This window comes from Lepidochelys kempii, chromosome 9, assembly GCF_965140265.1.
Source record: "Lepidochelys kempii isolate rLepKem1 chromosome 9, rLepKem1.hap2, whole genome shotgun sequence".
NCBI classification, from domain to species: domain Eukaryota; kingdom Metazoa; phylum Chordata; order Testudines; family Cheloniidae; genus Lepidochelys; species Lepidochelys kempii.
Window position 1 is genome coordinate 96,019,741 of NC_133264.1, and position 19,465 is coordinate 96,039,205.

Genomic DNA, 19,465 nt, shown 5'->3' on the forward strand with positions numbered 1-19,465 from the left:
GCCAAGATCTGTAGTCAGACTACATTACTAAATATTTCTGCTCTATATTGAAATAATTTCATAGCTTTGTTAAACCCCTTCCAAGGGCCCTCAAACTTCAAATTCCATTGTCCTGCAAACCATCGCTCCACAGAGGTCCTACTGAAGTGAGTGAAAGTTGTTAAATATGGAAACATTGTAAGACCGAGTAAGACAGGCAGGTAGCGTATTGCTAGCATTATGCAGTATTGATGGTTAGCTTTGAGCAACGGTTCTAGCATGTGGGTGGCAAATCATCTGGGATAGTTGCACAATTGCTGTACTTTTTTCGTGGTAAGCTTAAAAAGCTCTTCAAATTCCCATGATCGGAGAGGATCTTTCCTTTCTTTTAGACTTGGATAAAACAAGATAAACCGATTAAACCGCAGTCATCTCCTTCAGGGCTTGATTAAATGAATCATTAAAAAAACACAGTTGCATTCTTTCCAGGTTGGAGACGTTGTAGAAGTGAAAGCAGACGAAACCTTCCCCTGTGATCTGATATTCTTGGCATCGAGTAATGACGATGGGATCTGTTACGTCACGACGGCAAGTCTGGATGGCGAGTCGAATTTCAAGGTAACAAGAATGAAAACACTTCAGGCAGTAGTCTAGAGTGCAGAGTTAATGCACTGCAGTGGCTCCTCTGTGCTCAGGTTTTTTTTGTTTTAGTTGCAGTTGAAGTCAGCCTGTGTGTCTGCCAGTTCAGTTTGAGAACGCTTTGGGATCACACATTCTGATTGTGAATTGGTTGTGTTTAGCTTCCATTTCCTAACCTCTCTCATCCAGTTACTCAATGCTGAAGTGCTCTATGGATTTTTTTTTTATTTTTGGGGGTCTGTGTGTTTTAAGTAACTATTCCTAAGGGCACTGTTCCAAACTGTGTTGGTCCTGACAGATATATCTGCATGCTGTATCATTTATCCTGCTAAAGAAGGTTACCACTTTCATCTTCTGTACCCATGTAGAAAGATCTAATGAATTAGTAAATAGATCACTGCAGTTTCAGCTGGTTATTATAGCAGTCACCTGTAGAGACCTTTGCAATTGAGATTTTATCAGGGCTTTCATTCTATAACTCTGTGCTTTCACTCTCTCTGCACTTATGTGTAGTTCTCCCCTTTTTTGTGACTGAGATTCCTCATGCTTGATATCAACTCATAGGTGAATTGTTCCGGATTGCTTTGCAGAAAAAGCCTTCTAGTCATTTAAAATATACTCTGTTCCCATTGGCAGAAAATTTTAAGATGTATTTTTTCATATTCATGAGTCAAAAGGGCTGAACTCTGAGATTTGAAATTGTACCAGTTGGGTAGGCCTCACTGAGGATGAATTATTTCTCTAATTTATTCCCTCTACCTTTCTCCCTGTCCCCCCCACCCCCAGTTGAAACCCCCCTCTAAGGATATGAAAACTTGGTTTCACTCATGCACAGGAGTAATTTGTACTAACATTGGTAGCTGTGGAACAATGTTAGCAGTGTAGAATTCCTTCCAACTCCCACTGAAATCAGTGGGCGTATGTATCTTCATTCATTAAGAGGGTGTTGGATCAGGTCCATGGCTAATATCTATACTGATAGCCATTAGGTAATGTAGAAATGTATGCATGGAAGCTGGTCTCTGTGTTGAAATATTGTTGGTTATATAGAGTTCACCAACTCTGCAGTAGTGAGCCTTTCTCCTGTGCATCTTACGAACTTCACAAGCCAAGTAGCACTGGGTCTCCAACCTCAGTGGATAGGTTAGCAAAAAGGAGTGGAGCTTTCAAGCGCCACAACCCTAAAGTAAGCCTTCCTATATTAAAGCAGGTTCAAATGTATGCCATAAAATATAAAAGGATGTGCAACATGGCTAAGTTAATTTCAGAACCGGAACACATTCCCTGACTTTGAGCATTTGACATGTGACACTAAGGTTCTACAATAAGCATCTTATATTGTTTCTGCTTGGTCATCAGTGGTTGTTTCCTGGATGCTGATATAACAAAGAAGAAAACTCAGAGTTTGGGGGGGCAAGGGAGAAGAGTGGGGAAAATGGCAGAACAGCGTAACTGAGGCTTACTTGTCCTGTGGGGGTGGGGGTGTGAAATTTTTGACGTAAGACACAGACATTCTACTATAAAATCATTCAACGCTGATATTCAAAATGCTGTTAATTCCCTCCTATGATTTGTGCACTATAACTATAACCATCAATTGCAGGAAGAGGAATGCAAGGCTAAAAAGTGAGAAAGCTTTTTAGTGAATGTGTTTATGGAGACCGATTGAGGCAATATATCTTGCTGACTGAAATTTAGAACTCTAAGTCATTTTTATAAATAGAACTTTAAAATAGCGAATTGGAGTCTTCCCAGGCTTTCCAATTAGTTGTGAGAAAGGAACTTGCACAGCAGGTGATGCTAAGAATAGCTCTTGGTTCTGTCAATACTGTTCCTGCTCCCCTGGCAGCAGAGCTATCTTCTAATTACCTTCAGAAGCAGAACTGGGCAATTTCCTTAGAGGAGCTGAACACCTGTTGAGCTGTTGCAGCTATCTCTTGAAGTAAACAGGTGTTGGAGGAGTTCAGCATGCCTTAGGACAGCCCTGAAGGAGGAGTATTTCTCATAATTTATTGGCAGGTACAAGAGACCTCCCTTATTAAGTAACCCTCTGTCTTACCAGACCAGTCCAAAGTATTTCCTAAGCATATTAAATTCCAACCTGTTCTGCCTTTCATTAGAAGACCCATCCATGTCCTCCTGCCCTGTCCTTAAACAACTGATGGGTTACTTGAGTGGTCGCTTAAGACAAGCCTCATTGTACATCAGTGTTTTAAGTAATGAGCTATAACTACTCATTGAGCAAAGACCTTCTCTGTTCTTGTGCTTCAGTGGAGTTGTGTGACTCTGTAATAGCTCTTGCTGCTCTCTCCACCTAGACTCATTACGCAGTGCGAGATACTATTGGGCTCCGGACAGACGACGACATCGACTCCCTTACTGCCACAATTGAATGTGAGCAGCCTCAATCTGACCTCTACAAGTAAGTACGGGAACAGCCACTACTCCTGGTACTCAACTGGTCCTTGTCATTGGTCCATCACTTGGTGTCCTTTGAGCGGGAAAACTAGAGCGCCGTTGGTACCTGTCTAACATAGTTTAAGGGAGCCACTGAATTCTCGTTCCAGCTGAATAGGCTGCATTTGGAGTTCAAAAGAGTGGTTGTCATCATGTTGTCCACAAGGAATGAAAGCCTTTTTATGGTAACACTTGTAGATGTTCCTGGAGAATTTACTGAGCCATCCGGCAAAGCTTCCTGGAAATTTGACTTCTAGGCAAAGCAGCTGCCCTGGGAGGTGCTAGGGCACCAGAGTGTCACTAGCCCATATGCCTTTACAAACTTGGGTGTAAGCCTGCTTAGAAACATGTCTTTGTTACCTTCCTGAACAATTTTAAGGATGGAAAGCCATTGGCGCCCTGGCCCGAATTCAGCAAGGTGCAGAGAACAGCCTCATTCTAGTCAATGGGGCTCCTTGCACGCATAAAGCTCGGCATGTGCTTAAGTACTTTGTTGGATCATGACCTGCGTAATGTGTTCTTTCCAAAGCTCTGTCTCTCTAAGGGTATGTCTACACTACGAAATTAGGTCGAATTTATAGAAGTCGGTTTTTTTGAAATCGGTTTTATATATTCGAGTGTGTGTGTCCCCACAGAAAATGCTCTAAGTGCATTAACTCGGCGGAGCGCTTCCACAGTACCGAGGCAAGCGTCGACTTCTGGAGCGTTGCACTGTGGGTAGCTATCCCACAGTTCCCGCAGTCTCCGCTGCCCATTGGAATTCTGGGTTGATATCCCAATGCCTGATGGGGCTAAAACATTGTCGCGGGTGGTTCTGGGTACATATCGTCAGGACCCCGTTCCCACCCTCCCTCCCCCCGTGAAAGCAAGGGCAGACAATCATTTCGCGCCTTTTTTGTCTGCTGCCAGCCAAAGATGTAAAGGATAGATGGAGTGGGTCAGAACAAGAAATAGACCAGATTTGTTTTGTACTCATTTTCCTCCTCCCCTGTCTAGATCACACTGCAGTCAGTCACAGAGAAGGCGCAGCGAGGTTAATCTAGCCATGTATCAATCAGAGGCCAGGCTAACCTCCTTGTTCCAATAACAACGATAACTTTGGTGCACCATTTCTTATTGGAACCCTCCGTGCAGTCCTGCCTGAAATACTCCTTGATGTACAGGCACACCCTTTGTTGATTTTAGCTCCCTGAAGCCAACCCTGTAAGCCGTGTCGTCAGTTGCCCCTCCCTCCGTCAGAGCAACGGCAGACAATCGTTCCGCGCCTTTTTTCTGTGTGGACGCCATACCAAGGCAAGCATGGAGGCCGCTGAGCTCATTTTGGCAATTAGGAGCACATCAACCACCACACGCATTATCCAGCAGTATATGCAGCACCAGAACATGGCAACGCGATACCGGGCGAGGAGGCGACGTCAGCGCGGTCCCGTGAGAGATCAGGACATGGACACAGATTTCTCTGAAAGCATGGGCCCTGCCAATGCATGCATCATGGTGCTAATGGGGCAGGTTCATGCTGTGGAACGCCGATTCTGGGCTCGGGAAACAAGCACAGACTGGTGGGACCGCATAGTGTTGCAGGTCTGGGACGATTCCCAGTGGCTGCGAAACTTTCGCATGCGTAAGGGCACTTTCATGGAACTTTGTGACTTGCTTTCCCCTGCCCTGAAGCGCATGAATACCAGGATGAGAGCAGCCCTCACAGTTGAGAAGCGAGTGGCGATAGCCCTGTGGAAGCTTGCAACGCCAGACAGCTACCGGTCAGTTGGGAATCAATTTGGAGTGGGCAAATCTACTGTTGGGGCTGCTGTGATGCAAGTAGCTCACGCAATCAAAGATCTGCTGATATCAAGGGTAGTGACCCTGGGAAATGTGCAGGTCATAGTGGATGGCTTTGCTGCAATGGGATTCCCTAACTGTGGTGGGGCTATAGACGGAACCCATATCCCTATCTTGGCACCAGAGCACCAAGCCGGCGAGTACATAAACTGCAAGGGGTACTTTTCGATAGTGCTGCAAGCTCTGGTGGATCACAAGGGACGTTTCACCAACATCAACGTGGGATGGCCGGGAAAGGTGCATGACGCTCGCATCTTCAGGAACTCTGGTCTGTTTCAAAAGCTGCAGGAAGGGACTTTCTTCCCAGACCAGAAAATAACTGTTGGGGATGTTGAAATGCCTATATGTATCCTTGGGGACCCAGCCTACCCCTTAATGCCATGGCTCATGAAGCCGTACACAGGCAGCCTGGACAGTGGTCAGGAGCTGTTCAACTACAGGCTGAGCAAGTGCAGAATGGTGGTAGAATGTGCATTTGGACGTTTAAAGGCGCGCTGGCGCAGTTTACTGACTCGCTTAGACCTCAGCGAAACCAATATTCCCACTGTTATTACTGCTTGCTGTGTGCTCCACAATATCTGTGAGAGTAAGGGGGAGACGTTTATGGCGGGGTGGGAGATTGAGGCAAATCGCCTGGCTGCTGGTTACGCGCAGCCAGACACCAGGGCGGTTAGAAGAGCTCAGGAGGGCGCGGTACGCATCAGAGAAGCTTTGAAAACCAGTTTCATGACTGGCCAGGCTACAGTGTGAAAGTTCTGTTTGTTTCTCCTTGATGAAACCCCCCGCCCCTTGGTTCACTCTACTTCCCTGTAAGCTAACCACCCTCCCCTCCTCCCTTTAATCACCGCTTGCAGAGGCAATAAAGTCATTGCTGCTTCACAGTCATGCATTCGTTATTCATTCATCACACAAATAGGGAGATGACTACCAAGGTATCCCAGGAGGGGTGGTGGAGGAGGGAAGGAAAATGCCACACAGCACTTTAAGCACAGCACTTTAAAAGTTTACAACTTTAAAATTTATTGAATGACAGCCTTCTTTTTTTTGGGCAATCCTCTGTTGTGGAGTGGCTGGTTGGCCGGAGGCCCCCCCACCGCGTTCTTGGGCGTCTGGGTGTGGAGGCTATGGAACTTGGGGAGGAGGGCGGTTGGTTACAGAGGGGCAGCAGTGGCAGTCTGTGCTCCAGCTGCCTTTGCTGCAGCTCAACCATACACTGGAGCATTCTGGTTTGGTCCTGCAGCAGCCTCAGCATTGAATCCTGCCTCCTCTCATCACGCTGCCGCCACATTTGAGCTTCAGCCCTGTCTTCAGCCCGCCACTTACTCTCTTCAGCCCTCCACCTCTCCTCCCGGTCATTTTGTGCTTTCCTGCACTCTGACATTATTTGCCTCCACGCATTCGTCTGTGCTCTGTCAGTGTGGGAGGACAGCATGAGCTCGGAGAACATTTCATCTCGAGTGCGTTTTTTTTTGTTTCTAAGCTTCACTAGCCTCTGGGAAGGAGAAGATCCTGTGATCATTGAAACACATGCAGCTGGTGGAGAAAAAAAAAGGGACAGCGGTATTTAAAAAGACACATTTTATAAAACAGTCGCTACACTCTTTCAGGGTAAACCTTGCTGTTAACATTACATACATAGCACATGTGCTTTCGTTACAAGGTCGCATTTTGCCTCCTCCCACCGCGTGACTACCCCCTCAACCTTCCCCCCTCCCTGTGGCTAACAGCGGGGAACATTTCTGTTCAGCCACAGGCAAACAGCCCAGCAGGAATGGGCTATACTGAGTGTCCCTGAAGAAAAGCACCCTATTTCAACCAGGTGACCATGAATTATATCTCACTCTCCTGAGGATAACACAGAGAGAGAAAGAACGGATTTTGGTTGAATGCCAGCAAACATACACTGCAATGCTTTGTTCTACAGTGATTCCCGAGTATGTGTTACTGGCCTGGAGTGATAAAGTGTCCTACCATGAAGGACGAAATAAGGCTGCCCTCCCCAGAAACCTTTTGCAAAGGCTTTAGGACTACATCTAGGAGAACCGCAAATGCCAGGGCAAAGTAATCCTTTCACATGCTTGCTTTTAAACCATGTATAGCATTTTAAAAGGTACACTCACCAGAGGTCCCTTCTCCGCCTGCTGGGTCCAGGAGGCAGCCTTGGGTGGGTTCGGGGGGTACTGGCTCCAGGTCTAGGGTGAGAAACAGTTCCTGGCTGTCGGGAAAACCGGTTTCTCCGCTTGCTTGCTGTGAGCTATCTACAACCTCCTCCTCCTCCTCATCTTCTTCGTCCCCAAAACCTGCTTCTGTATTGCCTCCATCTCCATTGAAGGAGTCAAACAACACGGCTGGGGTAGTGGTGGCTGAACCCCCTAAAATGGCATGCAGCTCATCATAGAAGCGGCATGTTTGGGGCTCTGACCCAGAGCGGCTGTTCGCCTCTCTGGTTTTCTGGTAGGCTTGCCTCAGCTCCTTCAGTTTCACACGGCACTGCTTCGGGTCCCTGTTATGGCCTCTGTCCTTCATGCCCTGGGAGATTTTCACAAAGGTTTTGGCATTTCGAAAACTGGAACGGAGTTCTGATAGCACGGATTCCTCTCCCCAAACAGCGATCAGATCCCGTACCTCCCGTTCGGTCCATGCTGGAGCTCTTTTGCGATTCTGGGACTCCATCATGGTCACCTGTGCTGATGAGCTCTGCATGGTCACCTGCAGCTTGCCACGCTGGCCAAACAGGAAATGAGATTCAAAAGTTCGCGGTTCTTTTCCTGTCTACCTGGCCAGTGCATCTGAGTTGAGAGTGCTGTCCAGAGCGGTCAGAATGGAGCACTCTGGGATAGCTCCCGGAGGCCAATACCATCGAATTGTGTCCACAGTACCCCAAATTCGAGCTGGGAACGTCGATTTAAGCGCTAATCCACTTGTCAGGGGTGGAGTAAGGAAATCGATTTTAAGAGCCCTTTAAGTCGAAATAAAGGGCTTCACTGTGTGGACGGGTGCAGGTTTAAATCAATTTAACGTTGCTAAATTCGACCTAAAGTCCTAGTGTAGACCAGGGCTAAGAGCATAAGACTCTGATGTGTGCTAACCTGCTCATTTCTTCCCACCTGCCTGTTGTGACACATTCCTTATGTTTGTGATGGCTCCTTGTAATTAAATATGCAGCAAACATTAGTTAACAAATGTCCTCTTATATATTTTGATCACAGATTTGTTGGAAGAATTAACATCTACAGAAGTAACCAGGAGCCTGTAGCCCGGTTAGTTCACTTAGCTCATTGTTACTAATTGCAGGTGGTGGTTGTTTTCTTTATTGATAGATCCTAGCATCCTGCTTATCAAAGAGGAGTTGTGGAGATTAATGGATCTGAAATATGAGCTTCCTTATCCTACCTTTCTTCTTTCATTTTGCAGTTTGGTTTTATGTGTTCTAGTGACTTGAGAAAATTTCAGTCATTCCGAATGAGGGATCAGTTGATGATTACCTGTTCTGTTCATTCTCTCTGGGGCACCTGGCACTGGCCACTGTCAGAAGACAGGATACTGGACTAGATGGACCTTTGGTCTGACCCAGTAGGGCCGTTCTTATGAGGGCAGCAGGCCCTCTTAAAAATCCTTGCCCTTCAGCTGTGACAGCCTCCAACAAATGCCCCAGGATGTTGGGTTTGTTGGGATTGCCGATACGGGAGTTTATAGGAAGTGAGCAAATGTGCAACCCTCTGCATCCTCTATCACCTCTGCTGGAATCATCCTTGTGAGCTGGCAGATAAATGAAACTGACAGGCTCCCTGCTCTCTGAGCTCTTGGAGGGCAGGATCCCCCATCAGTTTCACTCCAGCTGACTTGCTAAAACAGAACCAGAAGAAGCAAAGAGTGATGTACTGGGCATGTGCTCACAACATCTGCTCTCCAGCAAACCCACCCTTCACTTTGCCGAAGAGCTCGGGTTTTAATTAGGTGCAGCCCGTGTTTTGGGTGACCAGTAAATTTTCTACATCACTGGGACACAATAGAGGGTGGGTGAGAATGTAGATTTCCTGAGGGGAAGGTTTTTGATTGTGGGTCTTTCAAATAGGCTGTTTCTGTGCACAAAATGTTTTTTTTTTTTTTCAAAGCAACATATGTACGTAAGTCTGCAAAACTATTTTTCCTATTGCTATTTATTTAGTGAGTACAGCCATGTGCTCAGAGCTGTATAAAGCCTGAACACAGACAGTCCCTGCCTTAATAAGATTACACTCTACAAACAGACAGAAAGAAAAAGACACACTAGAAGGTCTAGAGATGACTAACTTAGTCTGTTTATTCCAGCTGTGTATTATAAAAGCATGTTTCATCCTAACATCTTTGTACATATGTGACAGGAGAAAGCACCAACTCACCAACAATGCTGCAAAATTAATGGGCCAAATTTTAAAGTAGAGAAGAAGATCAAACTTTAATCCAAGAAGCAGTGAAAGATAGATTTCAGATGGAAATGGAAGCAAGCATGTCCGTTAACCCAAGAGTTTTGGACAGTGTTACAAGATAATAGATAATAATAGATTCTACGGCCATAAAGGACCTTTGTGATGATCTAATCTGATCTCCTATACAGCACAGAAAGTGACAGGAGGGCTTTGAAAACCAAATGGCCACCTCTAACCCTGCCTGTGATCTTTCTCGCTGTTCAAGCAGAGGTGCCAGCAGATGTGCCCCTCAGATTCTTAAGTTGAGAGAAATGGTAGTCTCAAATACTAACTGCGATACAGAACTTTTGAGGGATGCTTGAAACCTGACAAACTTTTCTCGCCTTTAAAAATTCTGCTACCCAATTAGGATTAAAAGTGGAAATGGCAAGCGGTCGTGAAGGGAAATAAGAATAAATAAGCTGTAGCTCACGAAAGCTTATGCTCACTTAAAGGTTAGTCTCTAAGGTGCCACAAGTACTCCTTTTCTTTTTAAGGAATTATAGATCACACTGAGCAACATGGGAGCAAAAAAATAAGTAAAACATTTTACAGCAGCATCGATTTTTAGCACTCTTGAAAATGAGTCCACTTGTTTAGGTCTCTAAGTATGGGTTTTAGACACTAGCATCAGGTACTTATTTTTGAAAATCTCGGCTTGAATTCTGAAATGAGTCAGACATTGGAGAGTCTGAATACTAGTAATACTTTGTGTGATAAGAGATAAGAAACCACAAATGTAAATATAGATGTGAAGGCAAAAATACAGTGAGAATAAACTAATCCCTTATGTAAGAGAAAAAAACAAACTTTCGCTTTAACTGTGGGTATAAAATATACACAAGGTGGAATGAAGTTGTTTGTAAGCAATCTGATACTATAACTCTTCCCGTGTTTAGGTCTTTGGGTCCCGAAAGCCTGCTGCTGAAGGGTTCTACTTTAAAAAATACAAAGAAGATTTATGGTGAACAGCTTTTTATTGATCGTTCTGATGGATAACTGAATGAAGTCAGCAAACAAATCTAAATGTCTGTCGGAGCATCTAGTGATGGAAAAGTCCTATCTACATTGCTGCTTTCAGTGCTCTGTACATATCTCATGCTCACACACAAGTTAATGAATTGATTTTGAGAGTAAGATTTCATGAGCTGCCGTGTCAGATGTTTAACTGAAATCTGAATATGTTGACCAGGATCTTCAGAAATTACTTGTGCTTTTTGAGAGCCCATCCTGAAACTAAAGCTGGGCACTTTATTTTTTTTTGGCAAATAGAATTTTTGCTGAAAAATGCTGTTTTTCAGGGCTCCCAAACTTTTGAATTGTTTTTCAAATGTCAAAAAAAGTGTGTGTGTGTGTGTGTGAACAGGGCCAAATCGAAATGAAAATCTGCCCCCCTCCCACCCCATAAAAAGTTCTATTTTGAGTTGACCAAAATGTTTTTGTAAATTCAAAATAATTAAAACATAATACTTTTGAATTGACCTGGAATGTTTTGGTTGATTCAAAATGAATTGTTTTTAGTTTGTGATGGACAAAATATTTCTGAAGAATGATTTGGGTTTGAATCACATCAGATTTTTTCAGTTCAGCTCCCAAACCAAAAAAAAATAAAAATAAAAATCAAAAAATCAATTATTCATTCAGATCTATTTGTGACACCTTTAAAGAGGCCCATATCAGCACTGCCATGTAGGGACCCCTTTACAGTGTCTCAAGTTGCAAGTCCCTTATGAAAATTATTGGCTGTACACCCAGTACTTTATGTCCATCCACTAACACCTGTAATTCTGTCCAAAAAGCAGTGAAGTTTGTCTGTCTGGCAAAAAGGTATCCTTTATAAACTCCGTGCTGCTTACTGCTAATGGTTCCACTATCCTTCAGGGAACTAAAACTGAGCCAAGGTGTAAATGTCTGTAGCTCCATTGAAGTGAAGTGGACTTGCACCTGCTTACACCAGTACTGAATTTGGTCTAGATTTTTCAGAGATTCTTTTTCTCCCCTTCCCAGTACTTGTTTCCTTTTACTTTTGTCAGCAGTTAGACTTACAGGATGCTAACTGTCAATATCACATTCTGAGTGGATCTTGTACTGTATCTGCTTTTCTCCTTACTTCTCCTTCTCTTCTCCCCCTCACCCAGGCCTTTTCAAAATAACTATCCGAACTGCAATAATCCGTACTGCAATAAATTTGTTTGCCAATTCCACTAATACCCTCGCACATATACACTTATATGAAGCTACCCTTCTCTCTTTTCCCCCCCTCCCCCCGTCAGTTTGTACAAGCAATTGTGATAGATTAAAGTGTTTGCTAAATTTAACAAACTTTATACAGAAATAAATTATACTCTGGGAAACTATTCAGGAGTTCATGCCTATCATCAGCATTCAGAAGATGTATTGTGGCACTTGTGTTAGCATTATTCAATACCATTGGGGGTTCCTTGCTTAAATAAAATGCATAACACTTGGGTAATACCTCTGTCTGTGGATAATGAATCTTAAAGCACTGTGCAAACGCTAATATGCCTCACTGACAAGTGAAGGGAAGGCTTGCAACTCAGAAAGGGAACTATTACAAGCAATGCTTTAATGTTTTGTAGGGGTTGCGGTTTATACTGGAATGGAAACAAAAATGGCTTTGAACTACCAAGGAAAATCACAAAAACGTTCAGCTGTAGAAAAGTAAGTGTGCTTCAGAAAGAGAAAAGTTTATAAAAACTGTTTGTTTCCTTATGAGTTCACTTGTGCAGAAATAACCCCATCATTTGCTGCCTTTTGTTTCCGATACACTGAGTAGAAAATCTGTATATTGGGTTAAGCGTGTCTCCTAAAAAGCTACAGCATTTAATAGAACTTTTAAAAAGTATGACTCCAGGCTTATGCTTTACTTTATTGGGTGAGAAGTATTAAAAATCCTGGTTTTGACCCTAAATATCAGGCCTGTCAAAAGCAGTACTCTAGAGTTTCCCTTTTAAAAATGAGAATAGTCTAACCCTGATTGCTTGCCTGACTGAATATTAAAAATAGCTGCATGGATTTTAAAAATAAACCTATTTTTCAGATCAATCAACGCCTTCTTGATGGTGTATTTATGCATCTTAGTGAGTAAAGCTACGGTGTGCACCACTCTGAAATACGTCTGGCAGAGTAATCCATTTAATGATGAGCCATGGTATAACCAAAAGACAAAAAAGGAAAGAGATGCGTTCAAGGTAAATGGGGTTGTGTTTCAGGATCTCCTCCAGCCTTATTTATTCTGACAGTTTTGTTTAATCTGCCAACCCCTGTCTTCCCTGCATATTGTTTGGAATACATACCAAGGAAAGGACTGTCAATCTCTTAGCTCTTTTTTTCTTTTGCTTGTAGTTATTTCCTGTCTCAGCTGCTACGTGCCATTCTTGTTACCTATGTGCAAGAATGCTTGGGAGTAGTTGGGCAAAACGCAGCTGAGGAGGACTCAGACGCTAAAGCTGCTCACGTAGTGGTGTTCTTCTCCTACAGAACGTGTGTGCCAACTATTTGTGTTTCTAAATGGCTGCCTCTTATTTGCTGGCAAAAGACAGATCAATAGAATTTTGGCCACCTAGATATACTTAAACACAGTAGCAGATGCTTGACGCATATCTGAACTCCAGCCAGTTTTCAAACTTGAATGTATAAATTTAGACCGGGGCCACTTTCATTCGGTGTCTAAATATGGATGTAGGTGTTTGAGGTTTTCGGTAGCCAGGCTTGAAAACGTTGGCTTTGTGTCTCAACTTACCTTATTTCCTATCAGAGTTTTAGGAGACCTCCTTGTGATTTCGCTTACACCAGTAGTACGGTGGTGTAGCACTCCTGACGTCAGAGCAGTTTCTCCTGATTTAAACTTTTTAAAGTGAGATCAGAATCAGGCCTGTAATATTTACAGAACTGTGTTTGGATGGAACATTCTTAGATGATCCTTGTGGTTGTAAATAAAATGCCATCGTGGGCCAAATTCTCTTCGGTTATGCCTTTACAACTCCATGCAAGTCAGTGAGGTTGCCAAGATGGAACTGAGAGCAGAATTTGGTCCATTACCCTTAGTTTTCTCTAGAGTTTTATTTTTCATATTGAGTTCTCTTTTCACCACTGAAGAAGAAAATCTAATTAGAATCTTGAATTTGCTATTGTCGATTATATCTGTGTCTGGCTGAACTGGATATCAGATTGGCACACACTGCCTTTTTTTTCCTTTCCTTTACAGATCTTAAGAATGTTCACAGACTTCCTGTCGTTTATGGTTCTGTTCAATTTCATTATCCCGGTCTCCATGTACGTTACTGTAGAAATGCAAAAATTCTTGGGCTCCTTCTTTATTGCTTGGGATAAGGAGATGTATGATGAAGAAATCCAGGAAGGAGCACTGGTGAATACCTCGGACCTCAACGAAGAACTTGGTCAGGTCAGAACATGCTCCCTATTTGTGCCAAGTTAAAATTGGACGCATGGACAGTGTCTCATGGTAAAACTGCAACTCTTCCGTGGACTAAAACAGCTGTAGTGAAATCCCTCCTGTAGAACTTGTGGGCCAGAACTGAAGCTAATTTGGGCCATGGTGCTACTTAGAGCAGTTTTGTCTCTGCTTTTAGTTTCATCTGGCTGCCTTCCATGTCCAGGGGCTTTTCTAGCAGCCAAGAATCACTGGAGCATAGAGGCATACTGGCCCCTACCCCCCATGCCTGCCCACAAAGGCTGTGGGTTCATCTTCTATCTGTGCTTTGATTAGGAAACAATCGTCATTGATTGGTGCTTAGAGAGACAGATGACATTGTTTGTTTTGCTTTGTTTCCTATTGATAGGAAGCTCTGGTGCAATATTTGTGTGGATTTAGATTTGTATACAATATATAATTCCCTCCCTTCTGTTGGTTCTGTTCACCATCCTAGAAACCTCTGCATGCTTGGGGAAATGCTCCCATATCCAAAATCTAGAGGCATAAAAGCTCTGGAGTGTTGATCCAAGTAGAGGATTTATGGCAGTGGTTCTCAGCCAGGGGTACTGTAGGGGTTCTCCAGTGAGTACTTCAACTTATCTAGATATTTGCCTAGTTTTATAACAGACTATATCAAAAACACTAGTGAAGTCAGTGCAAACTAAAATTTCAAACGATGGCTTGTTTATACTGTTCTATGTGCTAAACACTGAAAAGGAAGTACAATATTTATATTCCAATTGAGTTATTTTTGTAATCATATGGTAAAAACGAGAAAGTCGGCAATTTTTCAGTAACAGTGTGCTGTGACACTTTTGTATTTTTATGTCTGATTTTGTAAGCAAGTAGTTTTTAAGAGAGGTGAAACAAATCAGACTCCTGAAAGGGGTACAGTAGTCTGGGAAGGTTGAGAGCCATTTTTATGGTTTGGGGTACCGTTAGAGGAAGTCTGTTAGAAGTGATTTAATCATGCTCTGTTGTCACTGTACCAGATTAACCTTAACTTTTTAATGAGAACATCTAAAGTAGAAGTTAAAAACATTATTCTATAAATTAATTAAAACAAAAAGAAGTCACATGTGGCTGCAGGGCAGGACAGAACATAAAAACGGCCCTACTGAGTCAGACCAAAGGTCCTTCTAGCTCAGTGTCCTGTCTTTCGACAGTGGCCAGTGCCAGGTGACCCAGAGGGAATGAACAGAACAGGTAAACATCAAGTGATCCATCCGCTTCGCCCATTCCCAGCTTCTGGCAAACAGAGGCTAGGGACACCATGCCTGTCCATCCTGGCTAATAGCCATTGAGGGACCTATCCTCCATGAACTTATCTGTTTCTTTTTTGAACCCTGTTATAATCTTGGCCTTGGAGCGAGAGAGAGAGAGACCTGATTGCTGTATTTGTGTCAGCACTGTAGCCTTCAGCAGCTCTAAAAAATCATTAGAAAGTCCCTGCTGCAGTAGTTAATCATTCTCCCTAATTAAAAGCCTTTGTCTGTCTGCTAATCACTCGTCTACCTGTCAAGACATAACTGTGTAACTATTTTTGGTGGTAATTTAGGGTTAGTGTGCTACTATTTGCTTCTGAAAACTAGATGAGCTTATAAATTGCATGTACAATAGAAATTGTATCATGTGGTTTGTTTCCACACAGAAGAATGCCAGACCCTAAGTGCATGTCAATAATTTGTTTGCTTTCATGAAATTAATTAAAAATTTAAAATTCTCTGTAAGATTTCTCTTTGCAGGTTAGTGAGGAAAGTGGTAATCTTTCACTGCATGCATTTGATATGCAACTGTCCTGCTACTATTTTCTCTGCTCTGCTGGGACTCTTAAGTAGCTAACGTTTCACTCTGGTCAGCCACAGCAGTGTAGCACGCCCTACTTTTGTTCCTGTAAAGAAAACGTTTAATTTGATGCATCCGATGAAGCGAGCTGCAGCTCACGAAAGCTTATGCTCTAATAGATGGGTTCGTCTCTAAGGTGCCACAAGTCCTCCTGTTCTTTTTGTGGATACACAGCTGCTACTCTGAAACCATTCCGTTTGGAACAACTGTTAGCTAATTTAATTGGCATTGTCAACATAAAACTCCCATAAAGCAAACAAATGGGTTTGTACTACTAGTGCTGATTAAGTAACTGCTGTGCTTTTCAAAATACAGTTTACTCTCCGCAGTGTTATACTATGTGGTTCCTTGTTGCACTTTTCTCAGCCGGGACAGTGAAAATCAGTGAAATCAATTTCCATTTTCTTTGATATAAAAATCCCTCTTATTTCCATGTTCTTGGTACCTCCCCATTTGAGTTCAGGCACTGCAGAGGAATGTTTATTTGTTTAAAAGAAAAATGGAATCTCTCTCTTTGTGTTTTTTTATTTTTTGGTTGGAAAAATGAATGGAAACGTTTTGTATTGATCGATAGGTTTGCTCAAAACTTTTTTTTAAAAAAATCTAAATTTTGGTCTTTTATATGTTGCTTTATTGGATTCAGTGCTGTGTACAGCACCATCTGAGAGAGACTAGCTGGGGGAACAGATGGTTGAGGGGGAGTAATCAAGGGCCATAAGACAGGTTCTCTGAGAGTTGTAAAAACTAAACAGAGCAATTGTGTAATGAATTGGAAGCAGAGAAGTTGTTCTGGGAATGGGTGCAATATTGTCTTTTCTTTGTATTAATATACCTTGCTCCAAACTTTGAAGTCCAAGTTAAGCAAGTGCCAATGGTTCTCTCCTGGATCAGGTCTGACTAATTAAGTTGCCAGTTATTCTCCTATTTTCAGTGCTGCCACAGCTTCTTTCTTTTAGACAGCAATGAAAGCTGGGAATGTAGTAAAGAAAAAGTACAACAGTGACTTTCTCCCTTTCTTTTAGGTCGAGTATGTGTTCACAGACAAAACTGGAACCCTTACTGAAAACAGCATGAAGTTCATTGAGTGCTGCATAGATGGGCATAAGTACAGCAGCAGAATGTCAGAGGTGGATGGGTTCTCTCACACGGACGGACCCATGACATATTATGGGAAAGCACTAAAGGTAGAACTGGCCTTCGGTAACTTCTATATTTTCACTCTGATCCAATTTTCTGAGAGCTAACAATAACTCGAGATGGGCACAAGTGTAAAAATTCAGACACCGGTTTTGAACGCCTCTAAATTTGGCAGTGTTCAGAACCCACGTTTGAGACACTGAACAACTGGGTTCCTCTGTCCATCCCCCCAAGTTCAGGAGGGTTTGGATCTGAGGGTTTGGTTTAGGTTCCAGCTTTAGCTATTACTCTTGGACACTGTACCTTGAGTTTGTGTAGCAGTAATGACAAGCGCAGGGGAGAGCACATACCCATTTTCAGGAATCAATCCTATCCTTTGTCTAACCAAGACAAGCTTTAGCTTTGCTACAGTGGCATCACAGCAGAGAACTAGAAGCATTGCACGCATTGCAATAAAATAAATGATTGAACCAGAGTGCTGATCTTTTTGTCGGCCTTGTTTGATCTTTATTTACCCCTGCATCCTGCTAAAATGAATTAGTGCTCTGTTACATTTGAACAGAGCTCCTTTCTGATTGTGGGGCTGTTAAAAATACAAGGCCACGTTTTGCAAGAGTACGGCTTTGCTTCAATGTCCTTGGCTCAGTTTCCCATCCTATTAGCTGCTGTGCTGTTTGGTTGCTACTCTCCATCTCTGAGGCAATTCAGTGGTGGTGTATGTAGGTACATTTTTAAAGTACTGTGGGATGAAAGACACCATGTAAATGAAGTTCCCATTTAAAGGTGAGATTTTTCAAAGGTGGTTAACGGAGTTAGAATTTGGGTGCCAAACCTACATTGGTTCCTTTGAATATTCCAGCCTAAAAGGTTGGTAATTCTGACCAAATCCCAGTAGTGATTATTCAGCTGCTTAAGTAAAAATAACCATTATTCTAGTTATCACTAAAAATTAATCCTGTTTGGTACTCTGGGCAGGAAAAGACGCTAACTAACTCATTTCCTGTATTTTGACTCTGCTTAGTGTCGAGAAGAGCTGTTCCTCCGTGCTTTGTGTCTGTGCCATACAGTTCAAATCAAAGAAGGAGACAATGTGGATGGATTGATAGTAAACCAGGAGTGCAGTACCTATATCTCCTCTTCACCAGATGAAATAGCTTTGGTAAAAGGTGCCAAAAAGTAAGGGCGTTGAGTTTGTTTTCAGAACTGAAGGTTTTTCTTACTCTTGTAACTTGTGCTGTTGAGTGCGACTTAATGGAACCCAAAAGTTGCCCTATGAGTTTTTCATAATAAAATGCTCATAGGCCAGTAATTGACAAGGAGAACTGTAGCGTGTAGAAAGCACAACGGGAGAAACTCTTGTCTGGCCTGGTCCAGAGCCCACTGGAGTCAACAGGAGTCTTTCCATGGGTGGAATGAGTTTTGTGCTTCAGTGGGTTTTGGATCAGGCCCATAGTAGAGTTGTGCTTAATCAATATTTTTATCTTTACTGAATAATTTCACAATAAGCAAAGGTTTGGGAATCATAACTTGCATGTCACAGTGTATGTTGTTGCTTCTGTTAAGTAGAATGGTGTCCCAAGTTGCTTGATTAAACAGAGCCGTACTCTATCCAAGTTCCCTGGGACGTTCTGTTACATTGTAGAAGAAGCAGTCAATGAATACTGCATGTGTATCAAAGCAAAATTACTTTCTTTCTTTGGGGTGGCAGGAGACAAAGCAGCCCCTATGAAGGCCACCTTTGTTAGCCTTTTCTGATGTACTTGTATTACCTTATTACTATTTGGAGGCATAATAGCAGACCTAGCAGATCTATTTTTGCCATAAATGTAACACAGTATGCACATGTGTTAATTCACGTGGCCTATAGAGACCTCAGAGTTTTCTAGGGTATGATCCACATCTCTTTAAGATTGTACAAGTCAGGAAACGCAGAGAATAGCCTGGTGAGCTACTGAAATACATGGACTGAATTCTGTAGCCCAGGTCATGTTTCAGAATATGGAAATGAAAATGTTACAAATGTAAATTATGTAACAGTGTTTTCAGTGTCCTTCTGTCCTCTTGTTTGTTGACAGGTATGGTTTCACTTTTCTAGGACATGAAAATGATTTCATGAAAGTACAAAACCAAAAGAACGAAATCGAAAAGTAAGCGCAGCTGCATTGTGGTGAGGAATATTGCTCACGCTAACTGAACAATCTGCCAAGTGCCAGCTGATTAAACTCAGGAAAAACGGCAAATGCTGCAGGGTGGAAACAACGCAACGGGCTGTCAGACTCACTGCTGCTCTGCATGAAAGCCGGTCCGAATTACAGAGCACCTGGCAGCAGAGAATTGGCTGAGAGGTTAAATTGGTTGCAGCTTTTGCTGAATAACAAATCAACCAAAGCCTAAAACAAGGTCCTCTGACCATATCCTGCACCACGGTTTGAAACCTGGAAACTCTCTTGGATCTGTGAATTATTGCGATAACCTCCTAGATGGTGAATGTATGAGAGCTGATGCTACTATAAACCTCAACCATACAAAGTTAAATCTTTGCATAAACATGCTCCAACCCTAACCCCTTCTTGGACTGAAAATAATTCGGCCTTACCGTGCGGCAACTGTTCATGTAAACCCCAAGGGATATACACCATTTGAAGGATAGCTACCTGATCCAGAT

At 42.8% G+C, this 19,465-nt stretch overlaps 1 protein-coding gene across 11 annotated transcripts in view; it reads left to right on the forward strand.

Moving 5' to 3' along the window:
- The window catches only part of ATP11C (ATPase phospholipid transporting 11C (ATP11C blood group)), a 122,025-nt gene that overhangs the window by 65,877 nt on the left and 36,683 nt on the right, over positions 1-19,465 (forward strand). For 10 of the 11 annotated variants that reach the window (XM_073358413.1, XM_073358407.1, XM_073358408.1 and 7 more), the window contains 10 exons: positions 469-597; positions 2,937-3,040; positions 8,124-8,174; positions 10,262-10,326; positions 11,963-12,044; positions 12,424-12,574; positions 13,591-13,788; positions 16,686-16,847; positions 17,822-17,976; positions 18,876-18,947. In XM_073358413.1, coding sequence (XP_073214514.1) covers positions 469-597; positions 2,937-3,040; positions 8,124-8,174; positions 10,262-10,326; positions 11,963-12,044; positions 12,424-12,574; positions 13,591-13,788; positions 16,686-16,847; positions 17,822-17,976; positions 18,876-18,947 — 1,169 coding nt within the window. The remainder of the gene's footprint in view (positions 1-468; positions 598-2,936; positions 3,041-8,123; positions 8,175-10,261; positions 10,327-11,962; positions 12,045-12,423; positions 12,575-13,590; positions 13,789-16,685; positions 16,848-17,821; positions 17,977-18,875; positions 18,948-19,465) is intronic. The other variant, XM_073358409.1, reaches the window with a different exon arrangement.